Genomic DNA, 17,047 nt, shown 5'->3' with positions numbered 1-17,047 from the left:
AAACACATGGTAAACGTATTTTCACACTATAGAGTAGTGCCAAACAAACTATAAAGAGTACAGAAGAAGACGTGGAAATAAAAAAATAAATCAACAATACGGATGTGTTTGGGTGCGTTTGCGCCCTGTGTCCGCTCGGTGGCACCATTTCTACTGTCTCAGCTAAGAAGGGGAAATCCTACAGGTGTAAAGTATTTGTGTAATTCATATGACGATGGACCTTTATCAAATTAAAAAGATTTATCTTTTGCATTATGAATATCCGAAAAATGTGTTTTTAGATATGTAAATGAGATATCACCCAACGAAAGAAAACTTGTTTTGAAAAGGAAATTGAACCAAAAATTGTCCGGTTCTTAAAAACAAATCGTATTAACCTGCATCCTCTTGCTTAAAACACCTAAAATATTCTATATAGTTACTTGCTCTCATGACAAAGTGTGGGGAAAGATCTGTCGTTTGGCTTGTAGTATAAATATTTTGATTATTTAGAGCTTCCGTAGATTTTACGTCACGTGGTTTTGTTTACTAAAAAGAAGCTTGCCAGTGATACGCGTTAGCAAACATCAACATTAGCAACTACCGTTATTTAGCGTTAAAAGAAAGTAATATATGTTTTTTTATTGTGAGAAAAATGTAGTTTTGAAAGCAGTTAGCCTAAAAAGATTCGAATGTGTTGTGTCTACCCCTAAATATGGTTAATTTAAGCATCGAGGTCTTAAAGAGCTAACGCGATTTAAACTATCTTTGTGGTGGTTTCCCGCATGTTTAGGACGCTTCAGCGGAGTTTGTATTAAACTAAACCATTAGCTATGCGGTCTTTGAACTACGTTCAGCGGGTTAGCTTGGATTTCACAGGAACCATATTTCCTCATGCCATCTGTTTGGGAGACGCAGACAACGACTCGGTAATCAATTTCACCTGTTTTCTTTTGTCACCGTGAAGAGAAATGTCGGAACCTAAATCGCATTTAAAATCTCATTACAGATTATCCGTAGCCGCCATTGTTTGTTTTATTTTAGCCAGATGAATAATGTCGTCTTCCTCTGCTCCCTGCAGCTTAACGAGCTGATAGTTGGAGACACCAGTGGAAAGCTGCTGATTTATAAGAACGATGATTCCAAACCCTGCATCACAAGAACCTGCGCGGGCATGGTCAGTGCACCAGATAACGTGCGATTTCGAAGCGATTTTGACCTCCTGCTTATATGACCCGTTGTGTTTTTTGTTTTTTTTTTGGTTTATTTCTAGCTGACCTGCGTTGCAGTTGGAGACGTCTGCAACAAAGGAAAGGTAAGGAGAGTTCAGTGAGGGGAACCTGAGTGTCATGAAGGCTTTGAAGTGATGTAACAGCTTTTTTTTTTTCGTGTCTGTCAGAACCTTGTGGTAGCAGTGGGTGCAGAGGGCTGGTTTCACCTCTTTGATTTGACCAATGCCACTGCAAGTAAATCTGATTCCTCAAGTCAGCATGAATTCCTGTCATCTGAGGACCAAAGGCCCTTTTTCACCCAGCATATTCCTGCCAACACCAAAGTGCTCCTCATCAGTGATATTGGTACATTCCTTCCTTTTCTTTAATTGACACTAAACGTGCACGGTGTATATGTTTTGCCTTTGAATTTGATCGCAATGTGTGCAGATGGAGATGGACGCTGTGAGCTGGTGGTGGGCTACACAGACAGAGTGGTGCGAGCTTTCCGTTGGGAGGAGCCGTCTGACAGTTCAGATGGTGGATCGGGTCAAATGGTTCTGCTGAAGAAATGGCTTCTGGAGGGGCAGGTGTGCGACACAAACACTTTGTTTTCAATTTAGAGTTTTTTTGCAGTCATTTTTTGTGCAGAAGTTCAACAAATAAAGTGCGATATTCAGAAAAGCACTGTTCTTATTTATCAGTTATAATCTATTGCATATTATTGTGCAGCAGCACATCCATTCTATTAACATTTTCCTTCTCCAAATGTTGTAAACTTAAAAGCTAATTGGATTGAATCATTTACAGGTGATATGTATTTTTGTACTGAGGGCCTAAAGCGATTAATACCGTATTCAAGGAGTGCAGAATTACATGGCAGCTTAATTTCACAGGTAAAATGGGCCAGATAAAGAGTCTTAACTGATGTGGAAAAGAATGATAATAAAAAATAGCCTTTCTGGCAGGTGCAGCTTATGTGAAATAGCTGAACTGTTGAGGCTTGACTATCCAACAGTCCAGTGTTTTGTTGTAAATAGACCACAGCTTTGCCAAATGCACATGAAAAAGAAAATATTTAATTAACTTAGAAAGACTTAAAACTCCCAAGAAGCCATCATCCTTTATGCCAGACCCCATCATGGACTTCAGATGTAGACAATCATCAGCTAGATGGACCTTTTCAGGTTGAAGATTTGACTGAAAACCAATCCCCCAACCTGCTGCCAGTTTCTTTCTTACGCTGCGGTGCATAAAGAAGTTTACAGCATGCAACAAGTTGTCAATCTTGATGCAGAACCATGCTTCATCTCTTACATCTACTGCTTTGCTTGCCAGAGAAAGCCTCAACAATAGCCAGTCTTCTCAGATGTAATACAATATCTCAGATATTCCCAGAGGATAAGCTGATAGCTTTCCTAATGTGGATGTCCACTGCAGTTGGCTACCTCCTCCTATGAACTGCTTCTTCTACTGAATTATAATCCGAAACAAAATGGCCTATAATGCCATCCTCTTGTGAATCTATGCAACTTAGTTAATGCTAGTGAGTGAAACCCGGCTACTGTTGTGGAGAAAAGAGTGGTGGGAATTGTGGGAAATTTATTAACAGGAACAACATAGAAACATATTACATGGGAGCATATACTGAATTCCCAACAGTTTGGAAGATCCTCTTCCAAAAGGCCCTGCTCCCTCCCACATATCCCCCCCTAAAGTCATTAATCAGTTATTGTCATGTGTTTACTAAAGGTAGCAGGAAGCACATTTTTCTGGTTTCTTTTCTCCAGCTTCCTTTTTAACCCACAAATGCAAATTAGTATTGATTTTCTTATTCTCCACAAAAAGCAAATAAGTGCAAACTTTGCTCTGAGACAGTAGCACATTTATGCAATACATAGTATAAAAAAGCTTCTACAACAAAATGAATCATAGAGCCTGGTGATGTTTGCTGTGCTGCAGGTGGACAGTCTGTCTGTTAACCCGGGTCCAGAGGGTTTACCGGAGCTGATGGTGTCTCAGCCAGGCTGCGGATATGCCATCCTGCTCTGCACCTGGACGCAACAAGACTCCACCGAATCTGACGAGGACGCCCCTGCTACACCGGGAAGGTAAACCCCATGATAATTTAAGAATTTATTTTAAGTGTCAGCCATGCCAACTACATACTTGAATGCATTTGCTGACAGTGAGGGGCCTTCCAGAGACGTAGTTCTTCATCTGACCACCGGGCGGATCCACAACAAGAACGTTTCCACTCATCTCATTGGCAGCATAAGCAAAGGTACAAAACAATGAACTCATTGACTGATTTTCCATTCTTTTAAGCTACACTTGTTTCAGAACAACCCATGAGTTATACTATAAGAAAAGTGGGAACAGCAGGGTCTTTTTAAATGTTTGAAAAACATTCAATTTTGTTCCCTCTTGAGCATAAACAGGAACATTAGTTCTAAGGTTTTGTTTCATGGTTTAGGCTGTTGGAAAGACTTTCAAGTGGTTATGGAAAATAAAATGGAATATATATATATAAGAATAAGTGTTATATAAAGCTGGAAAGTGTGAATAAATGTTTTTTTATAATAAATGACAGCTGTGCTCTTATATGAATAATTTGAGCTTTTTCATTCCTTTTGATTTTATTTAGTGCCTCATTGAATGCTTTCATTAAAATGCTTTCTCTATGATGTTTGAATCTCTTCTTAAAAAGTCTGTAAAAACTGTCCAAACGGGTATTTTGTTTTTGTCCAGGTTCAAAAGAGGAATCCTCCAAATGTGGACTGTTTGCACTCTGTACTTTAGATGGTAAGTCGGGACATTTTGGAACTTTTTTTCACCCTTTTAGTATTAGATCAAATCAATCAGTTTAAGGTTTCATTTAGTTGATTTACAAAGAATATTTTATTCAATCAGGACTATTTCCTAAATGCACAAAATAAACCTACTGTGTGCAGGTTACCTGGTTATTAACTGGTTGGGAAGTGGGGTCTAACTAAACACTCTCAGATGTATCGAAATCATTTTTGTCTTGAGAGTTATTTACTGAACATTTCTCTGGATTTATGAAGAAATTCTCTGGATTTATGTTGACATTCTTTGTTCTGTGGTTAAAGGAACCCTGAAGCTGATGGACAGCTCAGAGCAGCTGTTGTGGTCGGTGCAGGTGGATCATCAGCTCTTCGCCCTGCAGAAGCTGGATGTCACTGTGAGTCTGTTTAAGTATTCCCAACAGCTAGAAAGTCGCGGTCTTTTTAATTTCTGATTCAATCATTTCTGTTATGTGAAACAGCTTTTATGTTAAAAAAATAGTTCCATATGCAATAATGAACATTTTTGTAAAGGTGGGGAAATAACAGAAATTACCTAAATCTAAACAGATGCAAAAATACGGGAAATGTTGCACCGCTCCCCTCTTCAGAAGTTTGTTGGAGTGAAAAATATATATTATATATTTTTTTGCTTCTAAATGACTGAAATGATTATCTCACTCTAAAATAAATCAAAGATAATTGTTTGCCGAAGACTAAATATAAAATATGCATCAATCATAGGGAACATCTGCTTGCATGTGTGTTTGTTTCCAGGGCGACGGCAGAGAGGAGGTGGTGGCGTGTGCCTGGGATGGTCAGACTTACATCATTGACCACAATCGGACTGTGGTGCGGTTCCATTTCGATGAAAATGTCAACGCTTTCTGTGCCGGTAAAATGCCTGTTGGCTATATCTTAATTATCGAGTCTTGCAAGTATCCCTCTTATTCCTTTTTTCGCTGCTAGATCATATTTTTGACCTTGTTAACAGCACAGGTTCAAATCTGTATTGAAAGTTCTGGCACTGATGTGACTCTTTAACACAAACATGCCTCAGTAGGCCTGACAAAAGCATGGAGATCACGAGTGAGAAAGTAAATGGTTGAGCTTTAAAACAATAAAGAGAGTTCATGTTAAAGATACGGTACTTTGTTGGCTACCTCATGACAAAATCGGAAGCAATGAGCAACTTTGAAAGAGATTGAGCCCACAGAGATAACACCTGAATCTACTGCTCCCATCAGCTTTACATAGCTTCATAAATCAGGTTCCTCTTGCGGGTTTTGATTTACATTTTAAAGATGTGAAGAAGAAAAAACTAAGTTGAAACAGTAAAAATCCATCAAACTTCCACTGATGCACAAATAAAAGTATATCTTGAGGTGATTTATGCCTGTTTGAAGACTTAATGGCTTTGCAGGTCACGTCCTATCTGAGGCAAAAAAGGACATCATCCAGAGATACATCATCCTGAGAACTAACACCGACTTCCTGTGAATTCAGGGATCACTGAATTACCTTTTCTATAAACTATTCAGGTTTTTTTTTTGGAAAAAGGTTGTACCTGCACAACGTTAAATGTGTCAGAAGACCATGTGGTTGTGTTGCTTTGACCTTTGTCTCCTTTTAGTTGCAGAAAGGTTTAAGCTACGTGTTTTTTTGGAGCCAGAACAGCAGCTGTATGTTCAGTGCATAAAAGATTTTGTCTCAAATTGTCACTCACATCGGTTTGAAAGGTTTGCTTCTTGTGCAAAAAATGTGGAGATTAGAGTGAGTTTGCAATGGAAATCTCCTCAGGTGTTCGTGGAACACCCAGAGCGCAGTCTAATAGTGTTTTTTGCTTAGGAACATACCTTATGGTAACCTACCTGCGGTATGAGTGCCAGCCACGATAAGAGCTGGTTGAATTCTCTAAATGCTGTGCAAAGGAAAGGAGCTTCCACGCCTTCTTTATTTTCTCCTTCAGCATCGAAGGCCATTCTTCATGACAGGAAAGTAGATAACACTGTCCCGCAATTCCTTGTGGCAGCAACGTTCAACTCATCTGTTATTTTCACCCAGTCATGCTAATGAGGAAAGACTACGTGAAGTCATTTATTTGATTATGTACCCTGTTCTTTTTGTAATGCAGTCTGAGTGGCAGTTGGCGGTATTCCCCTCCATTTGGAGACTTCTTGCACATAAAATATGTCTGTAAATCGTCTGTTGCCTTTGAGAGTTGAATTGTGAAAGAGAAGACATATTTAACTATATTTGATGGAGGGGAAAAATGCATCTGTAAAGTGAAAACACTTGAGGCTACAGCAGGTTAGCTTACTCCTGTCTGTTACACTGCAGCCCTGAGTCCGTTCATTCATATGTGAAGGGAAATTATCTATCTGTGGTGTAAATTACAGAGAAAAAAAGTCAATGAAATAAGAGATGGATATCAGTTGACAAACCGAAATGTGGTCAAAATCTTGGGAGATCTCCATGAATGGGTTGGACTGTTGTTTCTGTAGCTTGGCAACAACTTAGCAGATGATGTCACACACAACCTGGTACCACAGGTGAACCCTCTAAGTAGACAACATGGACAGAAATTCACAGCCTACAGAATGAAGTACACAATATGTTCAGAGCTTCTGCAGCAGTCTGCCACCAGAACGTCCTTCAGAGGATGTACTTCTTACCTGCACCACTAGATGGCAGCATCGAGCTTCAGTTTCTCCACGTGTTCTGTTGAGTCTAATCTCTCTGCAGTGTTTGAACAAGCCACTGTTTATCTAGGAGTTCATTGTGACATGTGCAATAGTAAGTGGATTAGAGGAAGAGACTTGGTTTGATCTGCCTCCATTGAGGTTTGTTTCTTTGCTCCCACAGTGTTAAACAATCAAACCCTCCACTCCATTCTGCCTGCTCTGTGTAGTCTTTGAAACATATTTAATTCTCTGTTTATATGGAAGCCAGTTTTGTCACAGCAGCCTGGCAGCAGGGGTTCACTAATGTGTTTATTTGGATTCACATAATATAACAGCACTGCTCACCACATATTGAGTATAACTGACACATTTATGTCTCTTTGTGTATGGTTGTAGGTCAGTATACATGTAAGGAGGGTAGAAACAGCCCCTGCCTGGTGTATGTCAGCTTCAACCAGAAAATCTACATCTACTGGAAGGTGGAGCTGGAACGTATGGAGTCCACAGACCTTCTGCGAGTGCTGGAGGAGAGGCCTGAGTTTAGAAGCCACCTGAAGATGCTGGGAATCGGTGAGTACACAAACGGCTCGAAAGAAACCGATTCTGCTCAGACTGGCGCATCTTTCATTAAATCCAAACCAACATCTCCTCTGTTTGAGGTTTCAGTTGAACAGATCAATTGCGACTGTCTGTAGTTAACGTTTCTCCCATCCTGTTGTAACACTCTGAGCTGAATGCTAATGATGCGGGGGGGAGGAAAGAAATGATCCCCTCATGACTAATTTCAGGCTTCCTTCCTGTCTACCCACCTCTCCTTAAAAGAATAGTTTGACATTCTATGAAATGGGTGCGGTTGCTTTGTAGCAGAGAGTTGGTTGAGATGACTGATACTTTTCTCTTATTTGTTTGTGAAATATGAAGATACAGCTGGAAAATGGCAGCATTCTGTTTTTAACACTCATTTACCAGCTATAGCATCACATTTTAAGACTTTAAACGAACAATTCCAACCTCTGAGTAAGAAGATGTGCGATTGCTTTGATCCATCTGTAAGGTGCACTCTGAACAGAGTCATGCTTGTTTTGGTCCACCACAGCCTGTAGGAAGTAGTGTAACATCACCCATGCCTGTTGTAGTAGATTACATCCGGGTCAACTGGGAGGAAGGAAATCATTGGTACTGATGTGAGAGTCAAAATCTGTGAGTAAATGTGTCACCCTCATCACACTGAGGGTGAATGTGCTGCTGGCCTTGTGTAAAAATGGTATAATGATGCATAATGGTATAACAAGTGTTACTGTCTCTGCCCACTAATGGATGATCGTAGTCTATCAGGGGACTATTGAGTGGCTAATTGAATGGTGTCTCCAGCTAAAATCCATAATGCAAAAAAATAGGCAGGTTTTCTCTATAAGTACCTGGGTGTTAATGACCGACTCCACTCTGTCTTGGAACCATCATCTGGGTGGAAGTGATGGTTTTCATTAGAAGGAAATGGGGGTTTCCACTCAGAAAAGCCAGTCAGTCTCTGATAGTTGAAAACAAACATTCACTCTTATTTCCACTCATTTGTTTCTCGCTTCTTTTGTTGTGCACTTTCTATTTTACAACCCTATCGTTATACATATCACAAGTTTTCTGTCCTGATAACTTCCCTGGTTGACCCGTAGGTTTCCCTTTAACATTTTTCCCAGTTTGTTTGCTTTTGGCTCTGACCTTTGAACACAACTGACTGGAAACGAAATCTTTTGCCACACTCTGCTGGACTACCTTCTTGGAGAAGTTCCATTGTTTCCGCTGACAGCTCTCTTGTTGGCGCCATGTTTTTTTTTTCTTCTACTTTAGACTTACCAGAGTTAGCAGGAACTAATAGATAAGCTGCTGCAAATGCTTTCTTTACCCTGCTGATGTGCTCACTCTGAATCCTCAGCAGCCGAGACAAACCCTCCTTGAGAAACGAAGGAGGTTGCACAATTGATCTTAGTCTGTAACTGAAAAGTGACAGAAATATTCCTCATCTTTGGTGTGCATTCGTGGTTTCACGTCTGAGCAATTTTGTTTGCCTCAAATGAACTGGGTTCTGTTTGCCCTGTGGTTGTAAAGTTGTCGTTGGAATTGAAATTAATTTATTCAGCCAGCCTTGCTCTGAGGACCCCTGCTGAAAGGCCTGGTCACATCCAGTTGGTCAGAAATGGTACGCTGCTTGGGGCCTGCCAAACAAGCCACGGTGCACACATTATGCCAATCTTTTTGGTGCTGATGTTGCTATTTAAAACAAGGCGTTTCAGGTCTCCTCTGTTAGGACAGTGAGCTTTGCAGCCTCTCAGACCTTCTCCATATACAAAGAGCTTTGTAAATGACTGATGCTTCCCCTTTACCTTCAAACCACCTCTTTAACTCCTCTACATACATGCTTTTGCAGCAACGTTTACTGTGCATGTTTCTTGCTTTTGCTTTCTTATTTCAAAGGTTGCCAGGCTGCTTTGTTAGCCTGTTTGCAGTCTTTATGGTAAGCTAACCCTCTGCATGTAATAGCTTCATATTCAGCAGATAAGACCAGAGTCGAGTCAATCATCTCATATTACACATAGGCAAATGTCCCGAACGGAGGAGGTCAGGAGGGAAATAAATTGAGTTTTCTGATTTAAGGCTGCACTCTGAACATCCAAACGCAAAGAAATCTGTAGCCTGTCAATCAAATATGCTCCACGACTCGTTCTCTCAGCAGCTTCTTTCTTTATCCTTCCAACACCATTCTCATGACAAACACAATGTTTAACTCGAGTAAGTGCTCAGTTAATCATTGTGAAGGCACACTATGGCTGTTTATTTCCTGCTAATGTCCTTTGTTAATTGCCTTTCCCGGTGGAACATTAATCTCGCTGCTGTCTCGTCATTTTCAGTCTCTGCTCGCTGTCATGCAGAAAAATGGTTTACGGGAGGATTTAAGCGGTTTACAAATGACAACTTAGCCCATGCCTTTTGGTCCGCACGGATGACCAACCCGTCAACCAAATCCTGTAAGAAAACTGGGAACCGTCTCTCAGGGAAAGGATGTGATGATACTCGGGTCAAGATGCATTTGATTTGATTTGATTTGTTTGAATAAAACTTTATGCTTTTGAACGCATAGAAGGACAACGAGAAAAGTGGAAAACGAAGCAAACTGTGGTCTGAGTGTTGGCTCCCTCCCTCTGACCTCCTCCAAATGTCTTCCCTGCTGATGTTCTCCTTTTTTAAATTTTTATAACTGCCCTTTAGTCAAATGGTGATTATGAAGAGCCTTTTGGTTCTCCATCGCAACGTGGAGAGGTTTCTAGATGACGTCGGCCGCTCCTACGCGGCCATTTTTAATGTTTTAATGGCTGGCGTTCAATCGCCAGCTTGTTTCCGGAGAGACCGTGTTGCAGTCAGGTGTTGTCGAGCAATGAAAGGTGAGCGGGTTTTTCCACACCGAAGAGAGGAAGAGCTCACTGTGAAGTTTATCTGTTACGCCTGCAAAAAAAAGCCCATTTTTTGTTGAATGTGCATCTCAGTCAGGGGTAAAAATACACAGACAGAGTCATTTATTAACTAATTTAATCTGCTTCTCAGTAAACACTCGCAGCTTACTGATTACCCAGGCAATTTGTGTCTCTGTTAGCATCACATTAAAGGTGTCCTGTTGAGTTTTCTTGTAAACACCACACATTTTTTGTCGGCTGAGCTAATGATCCTGCTAAGTGATACATTACTAGAAAGTAAGAACTGAGATCTGTCTTGACCACATAACATTTGATTCATGAGGATGTTTTGCCAGTATCTCCCTGAAATGATGTATAATATTGCTCTCAGTTGCTTGTCTTAAGATTGTAAAATCAGTGCAGTGCAGCTTTATGACTCATTCTGTGGCTGGATGTCTGTGTAGATGGATATTATCTCACATGTGGATATGGAGTTGATGGAGTTTTCCCTGGAACACAGTATTCTGCTGGAACGTTCTTTTGAATGTTTTATTTGGAGTCTTAATAGTTCATTGTGTAGTTCTGTCTTGTGCCTCATGGGCAAGAAGAAAGGCCTTTTGAACAAATCTCGTGTTCCTCCTCATAGACATTTGGAAAGTCTCTTTATTTGTTGTTCATGTCTTTCAGATCTTCCACTTGTAAGATCACAGCACCGTCGATGATCAAAAACTCCAAAGACTATATATCTCAAAGCCAAGAGAAACTGCATGAAGTGAAAAGGATGTACTTGAATTATTTTTACTTTGAAGCAGCTGCAGTGAGCCTGCATTAAAATTGGACTCGCATTGAAGGAAAGAGTGGACTTTGTTGAGGCTCTGGCAAGTAAAGTGGCTCAGAAAACATCAGGGTTTGTCTGCTTGAAGGAGGGAAATGACTTGAAAATATTGCCAGTAACTTGTGAGGTCTGTGGAAGCTATAAAAACAACTCTATATGGCCAAAGCAGCATTGACTGGGTTACTTTTATCACAAACTATCATTTTATTAGTACTGTGTGTACGAGTCAGTCAGTTGAGCCAAAGTAACGATACGCTCTGCTAAAGGGGAGTCACAGTCCAGCTTAAATACCACATCTTTATTGTGAGCTGAAGTGTTATAATCAGTGAGAGTATATTTAGATCCAAACACAGCAAAGCCGGGGGAACTGCTTTTTGTCTGAAGTGTCTCAGAGTGCTTTTGGCTTTTGTCAGAGCAGTTGCGATATGGCTCAAGATCAAAATATCAGCAGGCACCATGAAATTAAAAAATCTGTGACCAACAAAACTGATAAAAATGACTTCTGTCTGACAAATGTAAGCTCGCTCGCAGCATAAATCATGGAGGCATACATTCCTTCGCATTTATTTTTCCTTTTTGACACTTTTTGTAGCTATTAGTCATTTATATTTCTGTGTGGTTTTGTATTTGATGGAGTGGAGCTTTGTTATAGGAACCTCAGGCAGTGTCCTCCCGCTATGAGCAATATAAGGCTCAGTAGTCGACAGTTTCTCTGGCATGAGGAGAACATTTCTGACCTCCCTCCTTATATTTATATTTGGCCCTCGTTAGGCTTTTCTGATAGCACGAATGTCCCTTGTCAACATTAATTGTCACATTGTGTTTTGCCTCCACAGATGCTGAGGATTCAGCTGCAGTAAAAGACCTGGTGGCAAATGTTCTCTACCAGGATGCACAGACGTAGCACTGCAACACGTCACCACTCTGCCTTCTCTGTTTTCCCCCTTATTGTAAATACTACTCTAATAAACACTCCCTGGCTGTCCCCCATGCTGCTGGTCATGTTATTTGTGTTCCCTGCCAAAAGACATGCCAGGCTCAGGTTTCTGGACTGACTGCTGCTGGCTGTAATCTCAGACCTACACATTGCCTCTGGCATTGGTATTCTGTCCTCCCAGGTTGCCTTTATCAAGGCATAGGGAGGATGAAAGCACGGGGCACCGTGCAGGGGAAATGCTGCACAGTTTAACCTGCTGTTTTCCCTGGTGTCTGAATTTTTGAGTGATGGGGATCAGCAGAGCCGTTATGCTGCTGTCAATCAGCGCTGACAAGCTGCCGAAAGGAGCTTCCCGATCAGACAGAAGTGCCTCCTTCTTTTTCTTCGCATACAGCCTCAGAGTTTTCTTTTTATTTGGTGGATCCTCGCAAAAGATGTAAAGCCCTACAGATATTACATAACACAGCATCTGTTACATAATTAAATTGGCATGGCAGCAAGACGGCAGTATGGCTCGCCAGCTGAGCAGCAATGTGCCTGCAGGGTGTGACGAATGGAAGGGTTGAGGGAATCACCCACTGTTCCTCCTGGGAGGATCCTATAACCACCTATGTCGACTGCCTCGGTCTTTCTCGTGCAATATAAATGAGATGTGTGTTTATCGGTGTGACTGGAGGAAAGGCTCAGGTGTCCTGGAAGGCCTCAACCTCTCATCTATCCTGTGCGATCATCTATCGTCTGCCCTTTAGAGACGTGCTCAAACCAGAGCCCAGAGCTTCACATTTTTAGCTCGTTTGGAATCTTTGTCTTATACAGCTGATTATAATTTACTGTTTATGTTTTATACCCGCGTTTTATTGTTTGATGTCTGGGCATATTCTGGTAATGCCTCGACTCCACTCTTTCTGCCAGAGAACAGAGAGCTGTTTCTGTTCATGCTGTGCACACTTGATTTGCTCAAGAACCGAAGAACCAGTCGCCCTGTAGCAAATGGCAAAATAATACAAGTACAGAAGTACCTCAGATACAGTAATTGCGTATAGTGCAGAACTTTTGCCACAAATGTCTGCCTATAATATAGTTTGCTGCTGTGTAGAAGCCTCTTGCCCTAGTTTTCTGGTAATTTTTCCTTCTGTTAACCTTCTGCCAAGCTTGTCAAGGTTAGCAGGAGCCCTTTTAATAGTGGCAGACTTCAGCTCTTTCCAAATGTTTCCAATCGGCTTTCAGTCAGGACTCATTACTGGCCAGTTAGAGCAGTCTGAATTTTTCTTTTCAGCTATTCTTTTGTGCTGATGGATGTGTTTTCAGTGCCACTCTGAAATACCTAACATTTTCACTTCAAGCCGAGCTCTCAGACCCTGGGTAACCCATTTTATTCTAAACTGACTTGACAATCTTCTTTCATCATTCATTGCCTCCAGTACCAGGGACCTTATAAAGCCTCCACCGTGTTTTACTGTTTAGGCTATTCTCTTAGTTACCATATTGGCTTCATTTTGCCTCTCTAACAAGCTGATAATCTAATTTCCTAATAATTGAACAGAAGTTGGATTTTCCTTCCTTTGTCTCTGGTTAATCGGTTACACTTCATTTTAACTTTAACATTTTCACATGTTTCATTAATGTTTGTGTCCACCAATAGAACTCCTCCTGGTTCAGTGTGTCTTCAGTCATCTTTCCAGATTCTTCCAGGTCAGCTGGAGCCTATTTAGATGTCTTGCTGAGTGTTGCCACATACTCCGCACACTGCTCTCATTGAGCTCCTTTTCACCAACATAACCTCCATCTCAACACTTTGATGTAAAAACTTCTCAAACTTCTCAAATGTCAATGTTAACATTTGAGTTAAGGATTTTAAGATCTTTGATGATTGCGTAGTAGCGTTTGGAATTTATTTGCAGCAGCTTGTTGGATGCTCTCCGACAGCTTCCTTATGAAGCCATCATCCATTGATTAATTGATCTGGACGTTGAAAGGAGCATGCGAGTCGTATTTTATTTTCATTTTGTTTGAGAAGCTAATTTAATTTAATCAAGTGCTGGGATAAATATTTTTTTTCATATTTTACCGTATTAAAGCCTTTTTTGTTGTTTAAAATCAAAATAGTATCACACAAAATTGATCAATTTGCATTTATTGCTGAAGAACTTCTGTTCTAAACGCATGCAATGTGGAACTCATTTCTTAACAGTACTAATTATTTTTGACTGGAATCGATTAATTACTATTATTAATACTGGCGCCCTGACAATCTCTCGACTCCACTCATACATTGATGATTATGACGTTAACCTCGGTGGTTAAAGTAATCACAGCAATTGCAGTTTATATCACAATCTGAACATCTCCGTGCAGCTGCAGCTTTTCCATGGAAGTGGCGAGCATTCCAGTGCAGTGAGCTCACTGTGGATCGTGTTTGAGACCTTTCATGGTCAAGCAGGACCAGGCTGGCGTGTTGTTGTTTGTATGGATACTATCAGATATACTATACATGTATTCGGACGATTCAGGCCGGTTAGCTTCAAACAAGCACCAATCTCCTGTTTCCATTCTGGTCTCCAGTGATGAATCCTGTGTGACTGTGACTTTTGCTCCAATATTTTCCCCAAGCAGGCACTCTGGACATGAAACATGTCTCAGACATCTGACCCCATGACATGACCATGCAGAGCTAATGGCCTTGTTAAGCTCTAGCTGACCTCGTGGGTGTATGTGGATTCGTCTGCAGCTATTTTTGTCGCATTATATCTTTCACAGACTACATTAGAAAAAAGAAATTTGCCCATTTTTAGCAGCAAAAATATGGAAGTCGGGACAAGAGGAATCTTTCCTCGAGGGAGTGTGTTGTTGAACATAAATGTATCTGTGTTGTCTTCACTTCTCCAGAGATTATCCTGTTATCATAACGTGTTTAAGGTGGAAAGTCAGATTACCAGAATAATCGTGCTATTGTTTTAAAACTACAAAGGAGTGAAACCTGTTTTTGACCTCACCATACAGTCAGATTTCAAATGATTTCTGACAGTCTAAATCTCATTAGTTTTTCCGAGAGCATGAATATTATGTAGTGGCTTTTGCAGTGAAATACTTTTGTATTTATTTTTCAACTAATTTGAGTGGGTCGTTGAGTTGTTTTCTTATTTTTTATTCTAAGACCTCCTACTTAAAAGTGATGACGAAGAAAGACCTGATAGAGCCACAGAATAAAGCCAAAATCAAAGCACTGACATTGAATGGTTTTAAAATCAGGATGTTATTAGAACAGAGCATGAGTCTAAAATTCCTCTGAGAGCGATCACGGATTGACACATATGTTTATGTTTATGTATTTAGCAGACGCTTTTATCCAAAGCAACTTACAAATGAAGATTTAACAAGCTATATAAAGCTAACAATAAACTACATAGAAGGAACCCACTAGTCTGACTATGTCAGAGGTGACAGAGTAGAGATAGGGTGTAGGCATAGAAAGAAGTGCAGAGATAGAGGGGGTAGAACATATAATTGGATGTTTTTTCATCATAAAACAGTGCAAATGCATATAACACAATGACCCCACAAACAGTAAACGCTAACCAGTTCATATCTGGCAGCATTGGGCAACTTTTCTTGCAGGCTTTACCTATCTTTTCTATTTAAACTTTAGGTAATTCCAGCCATTCCAAGCTCCTACCGGCTGCTTACAGTGCTTTGAATGGCATGACTGCTAGATTTTTCACTGATTGTTTTTACTATGTTGTGAGCAAATACAATTCATACTTCAGGAATTTAAGTTTCTTTGGTCTGTTTGGCAATTGGGTGTTTGCCAACTTTGCTTGTTTGAGTGGTACTAGTTTAACTCAGCTCTAATGTTAGCTTAGCGCTTAGCCTAATTGGTCATTTAAAGCAATATCCTACTTGTCTTCCTTTTTATTTTATTGTATTCATTTTAAAATTGAATATTTGATAGTTTTTCAATTTGATTATTTGTTTATTGATTTATGCCATTTTTTTCCTTCAGTGCTCCTACATTAGAGTAATACCAGGTTTTTGATTAAATAAGGAAAAGTGTAGCAATTTGATCATATCTCTAATCTTACAAAAACAATTTCATTACGTGTGTTCAGTTATTTGTTAGTTGCTTTTTATTAAAACTGACAGCATGCAACCCATGCTTCCTTGAGTCTGCTAGATACACGCTCTTACATGAATGAATGCTTCTTTGTTTAATTGACTGCCAGATTAACTGTAAAAAGAGGTCATATTACTCAAAATGAAATATAAAACATCTTCTTAGCAGCTGGGGCCCTCTGACTCACTATGAGAAAACAGCCTAAAAAAAATAGACTAACGTGATTGCAACAATTAAAAAAAATAAATAAAAAAAAAAGAACTCAACATACTAAGCTTGGGCTTTATGAAAAAACATGAATAGACTGAATGTATCTAGAATTATAAAGATCTGATCCTGTTTGATGAGGCTTTATCAAGTGTCTCGAATGTAGCTGTTAAAAATGTTCCTGACTGAGCTTAATACAAACCGACAGTTCAGTGCTTCGTAAAGCACACACCGAATCCTCCCACATTCCACCACCCTCAGGGACAGGTCACAGGGTAATCCTGCAGACGTTGTCAGATCTGTACATATAAATATCTGTTGGCGTTCAGGCAGTCTGTTGTCAAGCTGTCAGTGAGAAAGTAAGACGATCCACAGATCAGTGGAGGAGAGGCTGATGCTCTTCTGCTGCACCCACGAGCACTTCTCCGCTGCTGGAGAGAACTAAATTTACAAATGAACTGTATCTTGGTTAATTTGTAGAAAAATCTTGTAAAAGTTCATGGTGGCGTATCCTCATGTGGAAAATGTATAAATGTTCTCTTCTCTGAAAACCAGGCAGAGCTGAAACACTTATTGATGAGCTGAAAGCAAAGACTATTCAGCAATTTTTAGTTCAAACTTGTGTACAGTTGTCTTGATTTTGCAACTTCTTTGTCATTTTGTGACAAAATTTGCTCCAGCTCAGTAAAAGCTGATGTGCTTTCCAAGGGAGATTATGTAGATTAATTTATATGGACTATGTAACTTTTCAACACCAAAACAAACTATACACCAGTTGCAAGTCATAATATGCCCCTCAGTGACTTCAAAATGTCAGACACCCCCTCTTTACA

General features: G+C 40.1%; 1 protein-coding gene across 1 annotated transcript; it reads left to right on the top strand.

Annotated features, from left to right (window-relative positions):
• The first annotated feature begins 524 nt into the window (after positions 1-524).
• On the top strand, positions 525-12,633 carry itfg2 (integrin alpha FG-GAP repeat containing 2). Its single transcript, XM_072377658.1, has 12 exons — positions 525-908; positions 1,061-1,156; positions 1,253-1,294; positions 1,379-1,556; positions 1,641-1,780; positions 3,153-3,301; positions 3,380-3,474; positions 3,942-3,995; positions 4,304-4,395; positions 4,775-4,892; positions 7,078-7,251; positions 11,796-12,633. The coding sequence occupies exons 1-12, from the start codon at positions 813-815 to the stop codon at positions 11,861-11,863; spliced, it is 1,302 nt and encodes a 433-aa protein (XP_072233759.1). The 5' UTR covers positions 525-812; the 3' UTR covers positions 11,864-12,633.
• The last annotated feature ends 4,414 nt before the right edge of the window (positions 12,634-17,047 follow it).

This window comes from Leuresthes tenuis, unplaced genomic scaffold (assembly GCF_036924035.1).
Source record: "Leuresthes tenuis unplaced genomic scaffold, fLeuTen1.0.hap1 SCAF_23, whole genome shotgun sequence".
NCBI classification, from domain to species: Eukaryota; Metazoa; Chordata; class Actinopteri; order Atheriniformes; family Atherinopsidae; genus Leuresthes; species Leuresthes tenuis.
The sequence above is the reverse complement of the archived record's forward strand: the minus strand, read 5'-3'. Positions and strand labels throughout refer to the sequence as shown.